This window comes from Calliphora vicina, chromosome 3, assembly GCF_958450345.1.
Source record: "Calliphora vicina chromosome 3, idCalVici1.1, whole genome shotgun sequence".
In the NCBI taxonomy this organism is placed as follows: domain Eukaryota; kingdom Metazoa; phylum Arthropoda; class Insecta; order Diptera; family Calliphoridae; genus Calliphora; species Calliphora vicina.
This window is the reverse complement of record NC_088782.1, coordinates 113,895,626-113,917,925: the sequence shown is the minus strand read 5'-3', so window position 1 is coordinate 113,917,925 and position 22,300 is coordinate 113,895,626. Positions and strand designations below refer to the sequence as shown.

At 29.8% G+C, this 22,300-nt stretch overlaps 1 protein-coding gene across 1 annotated transcript; it reads left to right on the top strand.

The window, feature by feature from the left end:
* Positions 1–13,508: 13,508 nt before the first annotated feature.
* On the top strand, positions 13,509–14,536 carry LOC135954454 (uncharacterized). The gene is made up of 3 exons (XM_065504629.1): positions 13,509–13,618; positions 13,699–13,917; positions 13,992–14,536. Exons 1-3 carry the CDS (start codon positions 13,543–13,545, stop codon positions 14,465–14,467), a joined length of 771 nt encoding a protein of 256 aa, XP_065360701.1. The 5' UTR covers positions 13,509–13,542; the 3' UTR covers positions 14,468–14,536.
* The last annotated feature ends 7,764 nt before the right edge of the window (positions 14,537–22,300 follow it).

Genomic DNA, 22,300 nt, shown 5'->3' with positions numbered 1-22,300 from the left:
CAAAAAAAAATTTAAAAAAAAATATTTTTTAAAAAAAATTTAAAAAAAAAAATTTAAAAAAAAAAATTTTGAAAAACAATTAAAAAAAAAAATTAAATTTTGTTTACCTAAAAATATTTAAAAAAAATTATTTTAAAGTATAATTTGGTGAAGGGTATATAAGATTCGGCACAACCGAATATAGCTCTCTTACTTGTTCATCTATATCTGGATTACTAAGTCATTAATATAAACAATATGGATATCAAATGATAGATATTTCAAAGTCCAATGCCACCAATGTATATAAGGTATGGTAAGTTGGACCTACAATGGGAAAAAATCGGGAAAAATATTTTTTAACCCGAATTTTTTTTTCATCAAAAAAATTTTTTGTCATACATTTTTTTTCCAAAAAAAAATTAAAAAAAAAAAAATTAAATTTTGTTTACCTAAAAATATTAAAAAAAAATTATTTTAAAGTATAATTTGGTGAAGGGTATATAAGATTCGGCACAGCCGAATATAGCTCTCTTACTTGTTCATCTATATCTGGATTACTAAGTCATTAATATAAACAATATGGATATCAAATGATAGATATTTCAAAGTCCAATGCCACCAATGTATATAAAGCTATGGTAAGTTGGACCTACAATGGGAAAAAATCGGGAAAAATATTTTTTAAACTGAATTTTTTTTTCAGCAAAAAAACTTTTTTTGGTTATACATTATTTTTTCACTAATAAATAAAAAATAAAATTGAAAAAAAAATTTCGAAATTTTTTTTTTAATTTTTGATTTTTTTTAAATAAATATTGTGGAAAAAAATTAAAAAAAAAATTTTAAAATTTTCAAAAACAATTTTGATTTTTTTTTTTTAAATTTTGTTCACCTAAAAAATATTCAAATTTGTATTTTAAAGTATAATTATGTGAAGGGTATATAAGATTCGGCACAGCCGAATATATCTCTCTTACTTGTTTATCTGGCTTACTAAGTCATTCATATAGTCAAAATGGATATCTAATGATAGATATTTAAGTCCATTGCAACGATGTATGTATATAAGGTATAGTAAAGTAAGTTGGACCTATAATGGGTCATTATCTGAAAAAAAAATTTTTAACCCTAATTTGTTTTTCACCAAAAAACATTTTTTTTAACTAATAATTTTAAAAATCCAAAAAAAAAAATTTCAAAAAAATTTCAAAAAAATGTTGAAAAAAAATTAAAAAAATTTTTTCAAAAAAAATTTTGAATTAATTTAAAAAAAAAATTGAAAAACAATTTCGAAATTTTTTTTTTAAATTTTGTTTACCTAAAAATATTTAAAATTTGTATTTTAAAGTATAATTTCTTTTAGAAAATCTACTCCGAACAAAATTTCTTATACAAAATTTACTCCAAGTAAATTTAAATTTCCTCCCAATTGGTTAAAAAAGTTTTATTTAAAACTCCATTTTTTACAGTGTCCCTTATTATTCAAAATAACAAAGTTTAAACAGTTTTTTTGTTTAAATATTAGTATTTTATTTTCAAACCGGGACGACAACAACAATTACAAAAAAAGCATAAGTTTTTGCTACTTAAACAATATTTATCCAACATACAGTTACATACATAGAGTTTTGCATACTTACAGAAGATTTTGAATTAAGAGCGGGGAAAAAAACAAAGAAAAAAAAATCAGTTTTAAAAGAAATTCAATTATAAGAAAGTAGCAAAAGTTTGTTTAACAGTCTACAAGTACATCTGGATTTTGCTTTTCTTTTTTATTTTGCATTTTTTTTGTGAAAAATTGTGAGAAACAAGTGAAATTTGTACGCATTTAAGGGGAGGACGCGTAACGCCGTGGTACGTTTTTGGGAAAGTTGATGGTGTTGCTGTTACTGTTACTGTTGCCGTTGTCATTGTCATCGTCAACACATCTATCAACACTTATGTTCAATGTTTGTTTCACTTGAAATTTCTTGTTGCAGACGACACTCATACGCACTCTGTTAAGTAGAGTATTTAACAATCATACGTCTCCATGTACCAACAATGCAAGAACGGTGGTACGAAATAAATAATAAAGGGTAATAATCTTCCAACAATAGCTTCTTATCTATTGTAAAGATTAAAACAAAAATTGGTTATGCAAAAAATTAGAAAATATGTTTTCAGTTTAATATTTCTTGAAAATTAAAATTCCTTAAGTTCCCTTATTCCCACTGTTCAACATCAAAAAGTATGTATATGCCATCAGGATTAACATGCGTTTGCATGTTTGTGCATGCAAATGTGTGGATGTTTTTGTTTCTGTTCTTGTATCAAATTCTTTTTCCTCAACTTGTTTTTTCCTCTTTATATTCACCATCCTTCTGTTTTCAATTTTTAGTTTAAACTGAAACAAATGGAATATTTAGTTTAATTTATAAAGTTTATTAGTTTCTTTTTTCATATTTCGCATTAAAAACAAAAGATGATTATATTTGTCATAAAGCAGTTTTATACTTTTCTGGAATAAAATAAGTTGTTAAATATACATAAATACATAAAGAAAGCAGCAGTTATCAAATATATTTCACAAAAAAAAACTGCTGCTTTCCATCAAATTTTATTTAATATAAAACAATGACTAATTGTGTTTGAAAACTATTTTATATTATTTCAGAAATGTTAAAGTTAAAGTTTAAAAGGAGAATTGAAATTGTAATGAAAAACATAAAATGGGGTTATAAATTCTTAAAGAGAGGTTTGTGGGAATTTTTGTTGAAAATTTTTTTATTTATAAGTTTTAGATAAACAAGTTTAAGAGCTTTAAGAGCCCTTCATCAAAGTATACTTTAAGATAAAGATTGAACGTATTGTTAAGTTTTTACCTTTTAAAAAAGGTGGTTTATTTCCTTTAAATAAACCATATTCTTTTAGTTTAAAATTTGTAACAACTCTTTATTTATTTAAAATTAAACACCAATTTAAATACAATCCTCTGCCACTATTTATATACACAGTGTCATCTTCCAGCAGTTTCATGAATTATCTATATAACGGAAAAAACTAGAATGTTCAATTTCTAGAGCTTTTTGCAGCAATGTTAAGTTAGCAGCTTTAACAGTTTATGTTGTTATACAAACAAAAAATATTAATAACATCGTGTTATCAACATTGTTGATAAGTAGAAGTTTCGAGCAGTGGAAATGTTTATAAACATGATGAATGTTGCAGATCGTTGCATTAAAATTCATAGTGCAATTTCGTAACAATATTTTTGGTGTGAAAAAAGCTTTTGTTTGAATAAAATATGGATGAAAACAATTTTATGAAAAAAAAAAAACAAGTTAGAAAGCTATATTCTGCAGTGCCGAATCTTAAATACCCATCACAAAGTTATACTTTAAAATACAAATTTTAAATATTTTTAGGTAAACAATAAATAATTTTTTTTTTCAAAATTTTTTAAAAATATTTTTTTTCGAAATTGTTGCTTATTTTTTTTTTTTGAAATTTTTTTTGTTTTTTAATTTTTTATAAAATTGTTTTTTAACTTTATTAGTGAAAAATATTTATAAATCAAATACAGACGGACAGACGGACATTTCTATATCGGTTCAGCTATCTATAACGATCCAGAATATATATACTTTATGGGATTGTAAATGAAAAACGTGGTAATTACAAACGAAATGACAAACTTATATACATATGTATATTATGAGTGAAATAATTAATGTATTTAATTAATAATCTAAAAATACATACATTAAAATGTAGGTGAATTTGTGTTTTTTGTTTATTTTGTTTTGAACCCTTTTTTTAATATAAACTAAATAAATATTCAACATTTTGCTTTTTAAACTAAAAAGACAGTTAATACAGACAAGAATTAATTAATACATCGAAAATAATTATTAATTCAAAACATATGTATGTATGTATATGAGTTTTTGTTATTTACATTTTGAAAATTTATAAACAACTTTAGAAATTTATTAGCACTTTCATGAGAGGTTTTGTTTTTAAACCTAAAACTTTAACTAATTTAATAAACAAATAAGTAAAAGTGTATTGTGTTGAAAGCCCGTAAATAGGATACCCTACAATTATGTTACAAGTATAAAATAAAATCAGGGTAAACCTACCTCTATAGCTCTACAGTTTGGCCTTTAAGATTTATTGCCAATATTTAATTTTAATGCAATTCTGTATATATTTTTGATACGAATTATGAGTGATCAAGGATCGAGCTCCTTTTCTCGATTAAGCAATTGTTTACAAAGTTATTAAGGATTTTTAAGTTTTTTCTTATGAAAAATTTATTTTTGGTCAGAAATATGAGTGATCATAGATCGAGCTCATTTTTTCAATTAAATGTTTATTTACAAAGTTATTAATGATTTGTGATCTCCTTTTCTCAATTAAACGCTTGTTTGCAAAGTTATTAAAGATTTAAAATTTTTTAGTTTTCATATGAAAAATAAATTTTGGTTAGATATACATATGAGTGATCGAGCTCCTTGTCTTTATTAAAGGCTTATTATTTACAAAGTTTTTAAGGATTTTAGATTTTTGAGTTTTTTCATATTGTTACGTTTTAACCTTTTCAAAACGTTGGTTTATTTCCTTTAAATAAACCGGATACTTTTGATTGCAAATAAAAGCCGTTTAGTAGTTTAAAAATTGTAACAACTCTTTATTTATTCAAAATGTACAACAACCACAGAATTAAATAGCCACTCAATGTTTTTTATACACGTTTAAAAAATTCTCAGAAATACAGACACAATTTATAATGTACACGAATTTACTTGAAAAACACAACACATTTTAAGGCACTTAGTTGATGTTTATTCGAAAAGCGACTCTGATAGAACTGACTAACGACTGCAACCTCTGCCACTATTTATAACACTGCCATCTGCACTCTAGATTGCTCTTTAACTGTCAAAGTTCGAATATTCTAGATCATACGCCATCTGTGGTGTACTTTCTACAATGTTCTTTAACTGAATATTCGAATTCAAACAGCGTTGCCAACTTACGATCAATGGTCAACTGAAAGCTTTTATTTAATAATGCCCACAGATATGTTACAGCCTGCCATTACAGTACTGTTATTTGAAAGCTACTTAAATCGTTATATTTGAATTCAAGTACAATTTCGTAACAATATGTAAAATCGATTTATGGTCACAGATCGAGTTCCTTTTCCTGATTAAATGCTTATTTACAAAGTTATTAACGATTTTAGATTTTTAGTTTTTTTTTTCATATCAATAATTGATTTTTGGTACGAAATATGAGTGATCACAGATCGAGCTCATTTTCTCGATTAAACGTTTATTTACACAGTAATTGAGGATTTTTGAGTTTTTTCATATGAAAAATCGATTTTTGATCGAGGACATACTCGATTTTTTACCTATATCTGGATTACTATATCATTAATATAGTAAATATGGATATCTTATGATAGATATTTCAAAGACCTTTGCAACTAGGTATGTTGGACCTACAATGGGTCAAAATCGAAAAAAATAATTTTTTAACCTGTATTTTTTTTCACCAAAAGTTTTTTTTCGCTAAATATTAAAAAAAATTGAAAAAACAAAAAAAAAAACATTTTAAAATTTAAAAAAAATTAAAAAAAAAAATTTTAAAAGAACAATTCGAAATTTTTTTTCCAAAAAATGAAAAAAAAAACAAGTAAGAGTGCTATATTCGGCTGTGCCGAATCTTATATACCCTTCACCAAATTATACTTCAAAATTTTAAATATTTTTAGGTAAACAAAATTTAATTTTTTTTCCAGTTGTTTTTTTGAATTTTTTGGAAAAAAAAAATTTTCGATTGTTATTTAAATTTTTTTTTTTTTTAAATTTAAAAAAAAAAATTTTTTTTAAATTTAAAATTTTTTTTTTTGTTTTTTCAATTTAAAAAAAAAAAAAAAATTCGGGTTCAAAATTTTTTCCCGATTTTGACCCATTGTAGGTCCAACTTACTATGGTCTTATATACGTCGTTGCAAATGTCTTTGAAATATCTATCATTAGATATCCATATTGTCTATATTAATGTCTTAGTAATCCAGATATAGGTAAAAAATAGGTCAAAAATCGAGGTTGTCTTGGTTTTTTCCTCATATCTCAGCCATTTGTGGACCGATTTTGCTGATTTTAAATAGCAAAATTCTCGAAAGCATGTCTGACAGAATTATTGAAGATTTGGATCCCGAAGATATCTGGGGTCTTCAGAAAACTGATTTCAACAGACAGACGGACAGACAGACAGACAGACAGACAGACAGACAGACAGACAGACAGACAGACAGACAGACAGACAGACAGACAGACAGACAGACAGACAGACAGACAGACAGACAGACAGACAGACAGACAGACAGACAGACAGACAGACAGACAGACAGACAGACAGACAGACAGACAGACAGACAGACAGACAGACAGACAGACAGACAGACAGACAGACAGACAGACAGACAGACAGACAGACAGACAGACAGACAGACAGACAGACAGACAGACAGACAGACAGACAGACAGACAGACAGACAGACAGACAGACAGACAGACAGACAGACAGACAGACAGACAGACAGACAGACAGACAGACAGACAGACAGACAGACAGACAGACAGACAGACAGACAGACAGACAGACAGACAGACAGACAGACAGACAGACAGACAGACAGACAGACAGACAGACAGACAGACAGACAGACAGACAGACAGACAGACAGACAGACAGACAGACAGACAGACAGACAGACAGACAGACAGACAGACAGACAGACAGACAGACAGACAGACAGACAGACAGACAGACAGACAGACAGACAGACAGACAGACAGACAGACAGACAGACAGACAGACAGACAGACAGACAGACAGACAGACAGACAGACAGACAGACAGACAGACAGACAGACAGACAGACAGACAGACAGACAGACAGACAGACAGACAGACAGACAGACAGACAGACAGACAGACAGACAGACAGACAGACAGACAGACAGACAGACAGACAGACAGACAGACAGACAGACAGACAGACAGACAGACAGACAGACAGACAGACAGACAGACAGACAGACAGACAGACAGACAGACAGACAGACAGACAGACAGACAGACAGACAGACAGACAGACAGACAGACAGACAGACAGACAGACAGACAGACAGACAGACAGACAGACAGACAGACAGACAGACAGACAGACAGACAGACAGACAGACAGACAGACAGACAGACAGACAGACAGACAGACAGACAGACAGACAGACAGACAGACAGACAGACAGACAGACAGACAGACAGACAGACAGACAGACAGACAGACAGACAGACAGACAGACAGACAGACAGACAGACAGACAGACAGACAGACAGACAGACAGACAGACAGACAGACAGACAGACAGACAGACAGACAGACAGACAGACAGACAGACAGACAGACAGACAGACAGACAGACAGACAGACAGACGGACATGGCTTAATCGACTCCGCTATCTATAAGGATCCAGAATATATACTTTATAGGGTCGGAAATGAAAAATGTAGAAATTACAAACGGAATGACAAACTTATATATACCCTTCTCACGAAGGTGAAGGGTATAAAAATTTGTTTACCTAAAAATATTATTTAGATATTTTCATTGTATTAGATTTTAAAAAAATACGAATGATTTTTTGGATTTACGGTCGGTATTCAAAATTTGTTTAAAACAATTCAAAAACTTTTTATTTTCATATGTATCGGGTATATATTTATAAATACAAATAAAGCAAACAAAAATGTCAACAAAATATAAAATAACAAGTAAGAGAGCTATATTCGGCTGTGCCGAATCTTATATACCCTTCACCAAATTATACTTTAAAATAATTTTTTTTTTAAATATTTTTAGATAAACAAAATTTAATTTTTTTTAATTGTTTTTCAAAAAATTTTTTTTTAATTTTTTAAAAAAAAAGTTTTTTTCCAAATTTTTTTAAATTTTTTTTTAGTTTTTAATTGTTTTTTTTTGGAAAAAAAATGTATGACAAAAAAAATTTTTTCTTGAAAAAAAAATTCGGGATAAAAAATATTTTTCCCGAAATTGACCCATTGTAGGTCCAACTTACTATAGCCTTATCTACACCGTTGCAATGGACTTTGAAATATCTATCATTAGATATCCATATTGTCTATATTAATGACTTAGTAATCCAGATATATGTATGTAGATCAAAAATAGGTCAAACATCGAGGTTGTCCCGGTTTTTTGCTCATATCTCCGTTATTTATGGAACGATTTTGCTGATTTTAAATAGCAAACTTCTCGAAAGCATGTCTGACAGAATTATTGAAGATTTGGATCCCGAAGATATCTGGGGTCTTCAGAAAATTGATTTCAACAGACAGACGGACATAGCTTAATCGACTCCGCTATCTATAAGGATCCAGAATATATACTTTATAGGGTCGGAAATGAAAAATGTAGAAATTACAAACGGAATGACAAACTTATATATACCCTTCTCACGAAGGTGAAGGGTATAAAAATAAAGTTTGCAGAAAAATATCAATCAACAAAGAAATAAAATATTTGTAATATTATCGTGTAAACAATAAATGTTTTTTCGAAACGATTTCTTGAAATACCGAATGATTTCAATAATATTTTAAATTTGAAAAGTGTTACTATTCGGTATTGCCGTCTATAAATACATTTAGTGGGATAAATATTTTGTAACTCAAGACATAAAATGTTTGAATTTTTTTTTTTCCAAAAATCTAACTTTTTTTTTTCCAAAATGCGCCCTTTTTTTAAAAAAATTTCCCGATCTATAGACATCGATTTCAAAGTTGGTTCACTTGACATGAAATCCTCCATATATATAGTGGAAATTAAAATTGGATTGACAAATTGTGTTGTATTTAAGCTAGATTTACATATTCGTTATAAATTGTTTCTTTCAATTCATCATCATTAATTATTTTGTTAATACAATTAAAATTTGTTATAAAAAACATATTTGTTTATTTTTAATATAGGTACACGGAATAATTTTAATAATTCTGTGGTTATTATATACACCAATTTTGTAATGTTTTGTTTATTATTACATACAATACTATTATTCTTAATGTATATTTTATAATAACAATATAATTTTTATATTGTTATTATAAAATTAGATTTACAGCAGCAGTCAGACAGACACTTGATTTTAATTGTGTATAGTTATAGGGGCATAATTTTAATGATAATAGATATGTACAAATACAAGTGATTGATAGTTTTCAAATTGATAAGTGAGATTTTAAATACACTTAGAGTATTCCATTTATATAGTGTAGACAAATAGAGTGCCCCTATAGACTGGATGTGGGTTCGATTCCTGCCAAAGACTCTAGGTATTTTTGCAGACAAGAGCTTTAGAATGAAATTAAAGATAGTAAAATAACAATTGGAATAGAGCTCCGCAATGATATTGGAGATCCAAAGTCACAAATATCAGAGTATTAAATGAATTGTTTAAATAACAGATATTGATGACTGAAATTTTTGTGTTGTAATTATCCAATTACATGGCATTAATAAGTGGAAAATCATATGTCATCATTAACCGTCTGCTAAATGGCCTCTATTGTACCCATCTCCTATGAATCAACATCTACCGGATTCGTCGTACACAAAGATGATGGAAGTTTTCTCGGATAAACATCGCAGCGATTTTGAAGTCTTAACGATGACTTCTCTTTTCTCACAAGATGCCATAAGATACCTTGACCTTTCGAAGGAGAAATCTGAGCTGACCTTCATATGACATTGGTGGCCTTTTAACGAAATTGAATGGAGATTGTTTACTGACAGTTCAAAGATAAGTTTAAAATGTGTTTTACTAGATATTGGTAATAAGCATGCAGTTGTGCCTATTGCTCACTCTACTAAATTAAAGGAAGAGTATCAAAACGAAGATCTAGTTCTAAAAAACTTGGAACTCAAATAAGACTTTTAATAAAAGATAACAATTTCATACCTTCAATGAATGTTTTGGAATCAGCGGCTTGGAAATCTTTTGTTGCCATTGTGAAAAATCTTTTACAATATCAGAAGGCTGAAAATTACGAGGAATGGATGTAATACACATAGAAAACAGATTCGTGGTAGCAACCGAATTTGTTGCCAATCGAATGATTCGGTTGCACACATAGAATTTGTCAGTTCTACCAATAGAAAGTCAGTTAATAAAGAAGAATTTCAGTTGAAGCAACCAAACTTTAGTTATCCCTTCCAAAATACTGTAGCCATAACTGTAAAAATCGGTCACTAAGATAGAACCATTCGATTGGCAACAAATTCGGTTGCTAGCACGAATCTGTTTTCTCTGTCGCTATATGCAGAATAATTTCGAAAAGTTCCCTGAATCTAATAGCGAAGAACTAGGAGAACGTTTCCCCCAAGATTTTAAAGTGATGCACAGTGGGGCAGAATCAAAAATTTTTTGGAAATAAATCTGGCTTTTCAAAACGGCTGTTCCTATCGGATTAAAATTTGACGTGGACGTAGCCAAGGAGTGTTCGAGTTTAAGTTATTAAAATGATACAGGGGCGGCGCAAAGGTTTGTGCAGTTCAGAAGTAGTGATTTTGACACGGAAAACAAAGAATGCTCAGGCCAGCCAAATAAGTTTGAAGATCAAGAATTGGAGGCATTACTCCATGAAGATTGTTGTCAAACTCAACAAAAAGGATTCTTACAAAAGCAGGAAAATTGGGTACCATACGAATTGAAGCCGAGAGACCTTGAAGGATGACTTTGTATGTCTGAAATGTTGCTTGATCGTTAAAAAGGAAAATCGTATTTGCACCGAATCATTACTTGCAATGACAAATGGATACATTACGATAACCCTAATCGTAAGGGATCGTATGTGAAGCCCGGCCAACCAGCCGAATCGACACCAAAGCCAAATATCCATGGCTCTAAGTTAATGGCCTGTATTTGGTGGGAGCAACAGGGTCCTATATATTATGAGCTGCTGAAATCTGAAAACACCATCACACCATCACCAGCATTGGCCGAAGAACGCTCAGAATATGCGGTCAGTAGGGTTTTTATCCCGGGAATTTCCGGTACAAATTTCCCGGGAATTTTGTCAATTTTTCACTACCCGATTCCCGGGATTTTTAGTCGGGAATCCCGGGAATTAAAAACTGACGAAAATACATGGAAACAAGTTAAAACTCTATTTTTTTTTCACCAAAAAACAGTAAAAAGTTTTTTAGAGTCTTTTGCTCATATATCGGCAATAATAGACCGCTTATTATTACTTTTTTGGGGTTTTTCGTATGAAAATTTAAAAAGTGAATTCATTATTTATAGAATTTATTTATTATTGAATCATTCCAATTTCTTTAAATTTCTTCTTCAAATCCATAACAAAATAGCTTCAAGAATTTATTAAATGATTAAATTGTTCTTCAATTCAGATCTATTACAAAAAGGCTTATTTTTTGGATTAATTTTGTAAATGATTTGATTTAACAAAAATTTAATCATTAAAAGTTTGAATAAATTCTGTTATTAAAAATTAATTCAGTTTAAACAAAGGCTTTGGAATGAATCTAAAGAATTAAATATTAGGAATGGATTTATGGAATGAAAGGCTGATATTCTTTAATAAAGATTTTAGTGAATTAAGCACAAATTTTATTAATTAATTCGAAGCTCTGATATTTAATAATTATAACACTAAGTTTTTATATGAAATTTGGCTATAATATTCCTAATTTACAGTATCATTATATATTTCGGGAATAGCCGGGTACCCGGGAATGTAGAAAAAAAATTTCCCGATTCCCGGTAATCAAAAAAGGTCGGGAAATTAAAAACCCTAGCGGTCAGACATGAAACCGTAATATTCCATCATAACAACTCTCGCCCACATGTTGAAATACCTGTTAAAAACTATTTAGAAGGAAGTGGCTGGGAAATTTTGCATCAATTGCTTTATGGTCCAGACCTGGCCGCGTCCGACTACTATTTGTTTCGATCGATGCAGAACGCTCTATCGGGAATACGTTTCACTTTGGCTTGATTCGTTCTTGGCCTCTAAAGATGAGCAATTCTTTTGGCTCGGAATCCATATGTTTGTCAGAATGATGGGAAAGGGTCATAGCTAACAATGGCAAATACTTTCAAAATAAAGACTAAAAATTAGAAAAAATTCAGAATTTAATAAAATGTTGTAAAATCGTTTATTTTTCCCCCTCTAATTTCTCGTAAACTCCATGTAACTTTGAAAAAACAAGTAAGAGAGATATCTAATCTTATAAACCCTTCACCAAATTATACATTAAAATACAAATTTTAAATAATTTTTCGGTAAAAAAAATTTAAATTTTTTATCAAAATTTAAAAAAAAAAAAAATTCGAAATTTTTTTTAAGTTTTTTCCATGTTTTTTTCTTTATTAGTGAAAAAATGTATGACAAAGAAATTTGTTTTGGTGAAATATTTTTCCCGTTTTTGCCCCATTGTAGGTCCAACTTACTATATATAGCCTTATATACATTCTTGATTTGGACCTTGAAATATCTATCAAAAATTTTCTATATAAATGACTTAGTAATCCAGATATAGATACAAAATTGGCAAAAAATCGAGATTGTCCCAGTTTTACCATATTTGTGGGCCGATTTTCTCGATTTTAAATAGCGACCGAGTCGGGAGAATTCCCGATATATTCACGTATCAATCATGTTTGTAAGTTATTTGGGGGTTACGGATAATTGATTTCAACATATAGAGGGACATGGCTATATCGACTTCGCTATCTATAATAATGTAGAATATACATACTTTGTGGGACAGTTAGAATCAGGGTATCGAATATACTTAAAATCAGTTTTAGTTTTGACGTCAACAAAATCATTGTTATTTTTCTCAATGATTTTTTTCAGTGTTTTTTTGTTATAATTTTTTTCTCTCAATTTTTGCCAGTAATGGTCAATTTGTTTATGTTTTATTGTTATAATTTATTTAAGATTTGATTTTTTATTTAAACTTTTTTTTTTATCTGCACAGCTTGAACAAGCACGCTCTACAAACGCATTAACTCAAAACGTTTGAAGATTTTGAAAGTGTAAATATAACAGACAAAAAGTAGGTGGACTTAGAAAGAAATTATTAAAAAATATATAAATTACAATAATAACAACAAATTCGAACAGACAAGAAACTAACAAAATAAATTTATAAAACAAATAAATTAAAAAAAAACACAGCAGCAGCAATAATCAATTCACGTTTATTCTATGAAATTTTTAAAGGGGAAGAACATAAACAACAACAATTCAAATTTGTTTATAATATTGTAAATAAATACGTCAGTATGATTTTATTTTTTTTTTTATAAGAGAGACTTAGATCTAAGATTAAAAGAAATTTTGTTAAAAAAAAAAAAATTGCTCATCATTAAAGCTATAAATGAGGGAATTTTATTTAAATACCTGGCATTCAGTATTTAGAACGTTAAGTGTGAACACATTAGAAAAATGTTAAAGTTTTTGCTAGTTTTGTTGGTAGCAGTGGTGGCGGCCAAGGCCTATGATTTTTCGGATTCAGATTATAGTGAGTTTGCTACACAATTATTGGAACTTTTGCTTTAATTTGAAAATTTATTTGTTTGGTTGTTTGTTGATTTTCCTTAGATCAATATTTATTTGATGAATTTGAGTTTTTGAATGAAGATGTTGCTTTAACCCGCCAGAGACGTGATGCTGAAGCTGCTCCCGCTGACAAGAAAGAATGCGGTGGCAAATGGAAGAAAGAGTTTGCCTGCTGCACTGGTGATAAACTCGATCTTGAGCATGTCAAACAAATGAAAGAGGTCAAGAAACAGTGTGCAATGAAATTGAGAGCCAATAATTGTGAGTAGAGATTAATTTTCTTCTATATTTTCCACCAACTCAACTAATTCCCCTTTTCGCCTCCCCCCTAACAGCCGATGTTGAAAACTTTGATCCCTTTGATTGTGAAAAAATGGGCAGAATCAAGCAGCTGATCATCTGTGAAGGTGAATGTTTCGCCAGAGCCATTAATGTCCTGGATGAAAGTGGTAAATTGAATCGTGAAGCCATTGTCAAGCGTTTCGCTGAACATATGGTGGGTGATAGTGATTGGAAAAAGGCCGCCTATGAGGGTTACGTTGACAAGTGTCTGGCTCAAGTAGAGGCCAAGCAACAACAAGACGGCGAACAACAATGCAGCAGTGCTCCCATGGAATTCCATCATTGTATCTGGGGTGAATTTGTTAATGGTTGTCCAGCTGATTTGCGTATTGATTCTCACAAGTGCAACAAGATGCGAGAGCGTCATAGCCAGGGAACTGCATTTTTCTTGAATAAACATTTGTTGCATGGCTTCTTGCATCGTGGTCATGAACACCGTGGTCAAAGTGAGGAACAAAAGGAAAATTAAGAAATTCACTAAATGAAAATGTTTAAATTATCCTTGAAAAAAATTGAATTGCTAAATAAAAAAATCGTTTAATTTTATTTAAACTAAACAATTAAAAAACAGCATTTTCATTTGAAACTGATTGTGGCTTTTTTTGTCGTTGTTTTAAAAAAGTCAATTTATCTGTAAAACTAATCAACAAAAACTATACAACTATTAGTTTTAGCCAATTAATTTTTATTCAAATACAAATTTATCATTTGCACAGTTTTGTTTAGCTTTTAAATATGGCAAAGCACAGGCGTAGTAAGGGTTTAATAAAACAACACCCAAATAAACTGAGTAGATTTTAATGAAAATTGGCTTTACTTAATTGAGAAACTTATTTCAAAAATACTAGCAATAGTACAACTTAAAAAGTCATTATTTGGTGGCTCATGACCATATGCTGAAACTGAATCACTAATTAATGTAGTAACTTCTTAAAGCATACTTTGGAAGGTTACAATAAATTCTAGCTCTCAAAAATATGCCTGGATTTTTTAAAAATAACAGATTTTTATTGATATAAAATGTAAAGCCTACCTTAAGGGTGGGTTATGAAAAATATGCCCTCGAAAGTATGCTTAGTTTTTAAGAAGAATGTAGAAATATGTAGATGACATTTAGAGTTGCACATTTTAATTGATTTAGTTCAAAGTTATAATACAATTTATACTCCAAATGCCTTCTTCTAGCCCTCGAAAGTATGCCTTAGTTTTTTGACAATGTGCTTTTCAGAAATCAACGACTTTAATATCTAGTTTATGGGAAAATGTTCTAATATAAGTAAATTCTTATTTATATTTCTTTACTTTTTTCTATTTTTTTAGAGGCCCATCAAATTCCCCCCCTCTAAACTAAGGCTTTATAGGTTATGTAAATTTTTCATTTCACACAAACTTCAATTCATGTTGCTGTTAAATAGATTTGAGTATTTCCCATTCATTTGATTTGAAGTACATATAGTGTGATGATGATGTTGTTGTTCAAAAGGTTTCAATTATTTTCATTTGAAAATTAAAAAAAATATATATAAACAATTAAACCGACTAATAGTCACCTGACTGACAAATAGTTAAACCAGTTAGATATTTCCAAAACTTTGGAGCTATAGATGCTGGTAGACTTTAGTATAAAGACGGTAGTGTTTAGTATAAAGACTGTAGTGTTTAGTATAAAGACGTTAGTTAGTCTTTAGTATAAAGACGTTAGTCTTTAGTATAAAGACGGTAGTGTTTAGTATAAAGACGATAGTGTTTAGTATAATGACGATAGTGTTTAGTATAAAGACGGTAGTATTTAGTATAAAGACGGTAGTGTTTAGTATAAAGACGGTAGTCTTTAGTATAAAGACGGTAGTATTTAGTTTAAAGACGGTAGTGTTTAGTATAAAGAAGGTACTGTTTAGTATAAAGTCGGAAGTATTTAGTATAAAGACGTTAGTCTTTAGTATAAAGACGGTAGTGTTTAGTATAAAGACGGTAGTGTTTAGTATAAAGACGGTAGTGTTTCGAATAAAGACGGTAGTGTTTAGTATATAGTATAAAGACGGTAGTATAAAGACGGTAGTATAAAGACGGTAGTGTTTAGTATAAAGACGGTAGTGTTTAGTATAAAGACGGTAGTGTTTCGAATAAAGACGGTAGTGTTTAGTATATAGTATAAAGACGGTAGTATAAAGACGGTAGTGTTTAGTATAAAGACGGTAGTGTTTAGTATAAAGACGGTAGTGTTTCGAATAAAGATTGTAGTGTTTAGTATAAAGACGGTAGTATTTAGTATAAAGACGGTAGTGTTTAGTATAAAGACGTTAGTCTTTAGTATAAAGACGGTAGTGTTTAGTATAAAAACGGTAGTGTTTAGTATAAAGACGGTAGTGTTTCGAATAAAGACGGTAGTGTTTAGTATATAGTATAAAGACGGTAGTATAAAGACGGTAGTGTTTAGTATAAAGACGGTAGTGTTTAGTATAAAGACGGTAGTGTTTCGAATAAAGATTGTAGTGTTTAGTATAAAGACGGTAGTATTTAGTTTAAATACGGTAGTGTTTAGTATAAAGACGTTAGTTAGTCTTTAGTATAAAGACGTTAGTCTTTAGTATAAAGACGGTAGTGTTTAGTATAAAGACGATTGTGTTTAGTATAAAGACTGTAGTGTTTAGTATAAAAACGGTAGTCTTTAGTATAAAGACGGTAGTGTTTAGTATAAAGACGATAGTGTTTAGTATAATGACGATAGTGTTTAGTATAAAGACGGTAGTATTTAGTATAAAGACGGTAGTGTTTAGTATAAAGACGGTAGTCTTTAGTATAAAGACGGTAGTATTTAGTTTAAAGACGGTAGTGTTTAGTATAAAGACGGTACTGTTTAGTATAAAGTCGGAAGTATTTAGTATAAAGACGTTAGTCTTTAGTATAAAGACGGTAGTGTTTAGTATAAAGACGGTAGTGTTTAGTATAAAGATGGTAGTGTTTCGAATAAAGATGGTAGTGTTTAGTATATAGACGGTAGTATTTAGTATAAAGACGGTAGTCTTTAGTATAAAGACGGTAGTGTTTCGAATAAAGACGGTAGTGTTTAGTATATAGACGGTAGTGTTTAGTATAAAGACGGTAGTCTTTAGTATAAAGACGGTAGTGTTTAGTATAAAGACGGTAGTGCTTAGTATAAAGACGGTAGTGTTTAGTATAAAGACGGTAGTGTTTCGAATAAAGACGGTAGTGTTTAGTATATAGACGGTAGTATTTAGTATAAAGACGGTAGTGTTTAGTATAAAGACGGTAGTCTTTAGTATAAAGTCGGTAGTATTTAGTTTAAATACGGTAGTGTTTAGTATAAAGACGGTAGTGTTTAGTATAAAGACGGTAGTGTTTAGTATAAAGACGGAAGTATTTAGTATAAATACATTAGTTAGTCTTTAGTATAAAGACGTTAGTCTTTAGTATAAAGACGGTAGTGTTTAGTATAAAGACGGTAGTGTTTAGTATAAAGACGTTAGTTAGTCTTTAGTATAAAGACGGTAGTGTTTAGTATAAAAATGGTAGTCTTTAGTATAAAGACGGTAGTGTTTAGTATAAAGACGATAGTGTTTAGTATAATGACGATAGTGTTTAGTATAAAGACGGAAGTATTTAATATAAAGACGTTAGTTAGTCTTTAGTATAAAGACGTTAGTCTTTAGTATAAAGACGGTAGTGTTTCGAATAAAGACGGTAGTGTTTAGTATATAGACGGTAGTCTTTAGTATAAAGACGGTAGTGTTTAGTATAAAAATGGTAGTCTTTAGTATAAAGACGGTAGTGTTTAGTATAAAGACGATACCGTTTAGTATAATGACGATAGTGTTTAGTATAAAAACGGTAGTGTTTAGTATAAAGACGGTAGTGTTTAGTATAAAGACGGTAGTGTTTAGTATAAAGACGGTAGTGTTTAGTATAAAGACGTTAGTTAGTCTTTAGTATAAAGACGGTAGTGGTTAGTATAAAAATGGTAGTCTTTAGTATAAAGACGGTAGTGTTTAGTATAAAGACGATAGTGTTTAGTATAATGACGATAGTGTTTAGTATAAAGACGGAAGTATTTAGTATAAAGACGTTAGTTAGTCTTTAGTATAAAGACGTTAGTCTTTAGTATAAAGACGGTAGTGTTTCGAATAAAGACGGTAGTGTTTAGTATATAGACGGTAGTCTTTAGTATAAAGACGGTAGTGTTTAGTATAAAAATGGTAGTCTTTAGTATAAAGACGGTAGTGTTTAGTATAAAGACGATACCATTTAGTATAATGACGATAGTGTTTAGTATAAAAACGGTAGTGTTTAGTATAAAGACTGTAGTCTTTAGTATAAAGACGGTAGTGTTTAGTATAAAGACGGTAGTATTTAGTATAAAGACGGTAGTGTTTAGTATAAAGACGGTAGTCTTTAGTATAAAGACGGTAGTCTTTAGTATAAAGACGGTAGTATTTAGTTTAAATACGGTAGTGTTTAGTATAAAGACGTTAGTTAGTCTTTAGTATAAAGACGTTAGTCTTTAGTATAAAGACGGTAGTGTTTAGTATAAAGACGATTGTGTTTAGTATAAAGACTGTAGTGTTTAGTATAAAAACGGTAGTCTTTAGTATAAAGACGGTAGTGTTTAGTATAAAGACGGTAGTGTTTAGTATAAAGATGGTAGTGTTTCGAATAAAGATGGTAGTGTTTAGTATATAGACGGTAGTATTTAGTATAAAGACGGTAGTCTTTAGTATAAAGACGGTAGTGTTTCGAATAAAGACGGTAGTGTTTAGTATATAGACGGTAGTGTTTAGTATAAAGACGGTAGTCTTTAGTATAAAGACGGTAGTGTTTAGTATAAAGACGGTAGTGTTTAGTATAAAGACGGTAGTGTTTCGAATAAAGACGGTAGTGTTTAGTATATAGACGGTAGTATTTAGTATAAAGACGGTAGTGTTTAGTATAAAGACGGTAGTCTTTAGTATAAAGTCGGTAGTATTTAGTTTAAATACGGTAGTGTTTAGTATAAAGACGGTAGTGTTTAGTATAAAGACAGAAGTATTTAGTATAAATACATTAGTTAGTCTTTAGTATAAAGACGTTAGTCTTTAGTATAAAGACGGTAGTGTTTAGTATAAAGACGGTAGTGTTTAGTATAAAAATGGTAGTCTTTAGTATAAAGACGGTAGTGTTTAGTATAAAAATGGTAGTCTTTAGTATAAAGACGGTAGTGTTTAGTATAAAGACGATAGTGTTTAGTATAATGACGATAGTGTTTAGTATAAAGACGGAAGTATTTAGTATAAAGACGTTAGTTAGTCTTTAGTATAAAGACGTTAGTCTTTAGTATAAAGACGGTAGTGTTTCGAATAAAGACGGTAGTGTTTAGTATATAGACGGTAGTCTTTAGTATAAAGACGGTAGTGTTTAGTATAAAAATGGTAGTCTTTAGTATAAAGACGGTAGTGTTTAGTATAAAGACGATACCGTTTAGTATAATGACGATAGTGTTTAGTATAAAAACGGTAGTGTTTAGTATAAAGACTGTAGTCTTTAGTATAAAGACGGTAGTGTTTAGTATAAAGACGGTAGTGTTTAGTATAAAGACGGTAGTGTTTAGTATAAAGACGTTAGTTAGTCTTTAGTATAAAGACGGTAGTGTTTAGTATAAAAATGGTAGTCTTTAGTATAAAGACGGTAGTGTTTAGTATAAAGACGATAGTGTTTAGTATAATGACGATAGTGTTTAGTATAAAGACGGAAGTATTTAGTATAAAGACGTTAGTTAGTCTTTAGTATAAAGACGTTAGTCTTTAGTATAAAGACGGTAGTGTTTCGAATAAAGACGGTAGTGTTTAGTATATAGACGGTAGTCTTTAGTATAAAGACGGTAGTGTTTAGTATAAAAATGGTAGTCTTTAGTATAAAGACGGTAGTGTTTAGTATAAAGACGATACCATTTAGTATAATGACGATAGTGTTTAGTATAAAAACGGTAGTGTTTAGTATAAAGACTGTGGTCTTTAGTATAAAGACGGTAGTGTTTAGTATAAAGACGGTAGTGTTTAGTATAAAGACGGTAGTGTTTCGAATAAAGACGGTAGTGTTTAGTATAAAGACGGTAGTATTTAGTATAAAGACGGTAGTGTTTAGTATAAAGACGGTAGTCTTTAGTATAAAGACGGTAGTATTTAGTTTAAAGACGGTAGTGTTTAGTATAAAGACGGTACTGTTTAGTATAAAGTCGGAAGTATTTAGTATAAAGACGTTAGTCTTTAGTATAAAGACGGTAGTGTTTAGTATGAAGACGGTAGTGTTTAGTATAAAGACGATAGTGTTTAGTATAACGACTGTAGTGTTTAGTATAAAGACGGTAGTGTTTAGTATTAAACGATAGTGTTTAGTATAAAGACGGTAGTGTTTAGTATAAAAACGATAGTATTTAGTATAAAGACGGTAGTATTTAGTATAAAGACGGTACTGTTTAGTATAAAAACGTTAGTGGTCTTTATTATAAGATTGCAGTCACTCCTCAACTCCCTTATATTACAATCATTACAACCGATATAGCATACTTAGCATACTTATGATGTTAACGCTTTCTATATGAAGGTTGTTTCGAATATTGCAGGAACCCGAGAAAGAGAGAAAAAAAGGTGTTAATAGTAAATGGATTGCATCTAAATGCACTCAAAAATCACAAACCGTTAGTTTAAAAGAGCTGTTGATGATGTTTTTTTTGTTCATACCGTTCGCCAAGTAGTATGGTGTTCAGTTTAATGAACCATTTTTTTAACATTCTTTTTTGCAAACATTTTTTAAGCCTTTTTTGTAAGTTTTTTTTACTCTTGTAAACATTTCTGGCTAAAAGCTTTCGTTGGCTCTTCGTTGCATTTGCCAGATACTGTATACATATTCATTCGTTCATCGGTATGTACAAATATTTTTATTTTAAATTTAGCATATCAAAGGACTATATGATGTTGCTGATATAAAAGGAAATAAAAATATATAAAACTACAAAAAAAAAAAAAAAAACTGGTGTTGCTGTTTTGTTTATGTCACCAGGATAATGGATTTTTTTTTTGTTTGTTTGTTTGCCTTCAACTCTTCCAGTTTATTATTCATATATTTGTTTGTATCCATCCATCCAACTCCTTTTAATGTACTGATGTGAAAAGTCTATTAAAATTCATAATTTTTGTATATTATTTTCGCTTTGGTGATTTAAAGAAAAATTCAATTCGAATTTAATGAAATGTGAATGGGATGACATCCATTTCTATGCCGGTCATCGAAAACTCAAATAACTGCATACAGTTAAAATATTTAATATGGTGTGTGCCAAATACATAATTGAGGACTTTGGAATATGATGGTGTATATTCATTAATTTAAAAGGATTATATTGGTAACGCATAAAGGACATTCAGATTTAAACTAAAATCATTTTTTTATTGCAAGTTGATTTTAGCAGATTTAATAGATTTGATGGGTCAAACAAAACAGTTTGGTTAAAGCAAATAGTTTAATAAAAACATATAATGCATATATGATTCGGACAAATTCACTCTGATTCCTTTAGGCGTCTTTAATCAATCTTAGAATCTGCTATAATAAATTGGAAACAAAAATAATAAATTGGAAAAAAGGACTACCGTCCTTTATACTAAAGACTAACGTCTTTATACTAAAGACTAACGTCTTTATACTAAAGACTAACGTCTTTATACTAAAGACTAACGTCTTTATACTAAAGACTACCGTCTTTATACTAAACACTACCGTCTTTATACTAAACACTACCGTCTTTATACTAAACACTACCGTCTTTATAATAAAAACTAACTTCTTTATACTAAAGACTACCGAATAACTAAAGGCTACGTTATTAACTGAGTAAAACACTTTTGATTTAATTTGCACACACTTCCACCATTAACTATCATTTTTGAAGATAGTTTAAGGTATATCTCTTACAAAAATTTATAGTTTTTTTTGTATAATCTTAAATATCAAATAGCAACATGATACACATTTAATTAAAATATTAAACAAATAACAAGAATACTGAATTAAAAACCAAACTCACTTACCCTTTGTCTTTATCAACAATATTGTCATAATCATCGGTAAGAGCGTCCAACCATTGTTTTATTATTTAATAATTGCTCATGAATTTTTAAGTGGAACTGTGAACATGTTCACACGAATTTTTCATACATATTTATTTAGCTGTTTTGTTTTTTGGGTGAGTTCTGCAAGAGGGTTTTGTCATCCTAACCAGATGATTTAAAAGTTTTTGTATAAAAAACCTGCC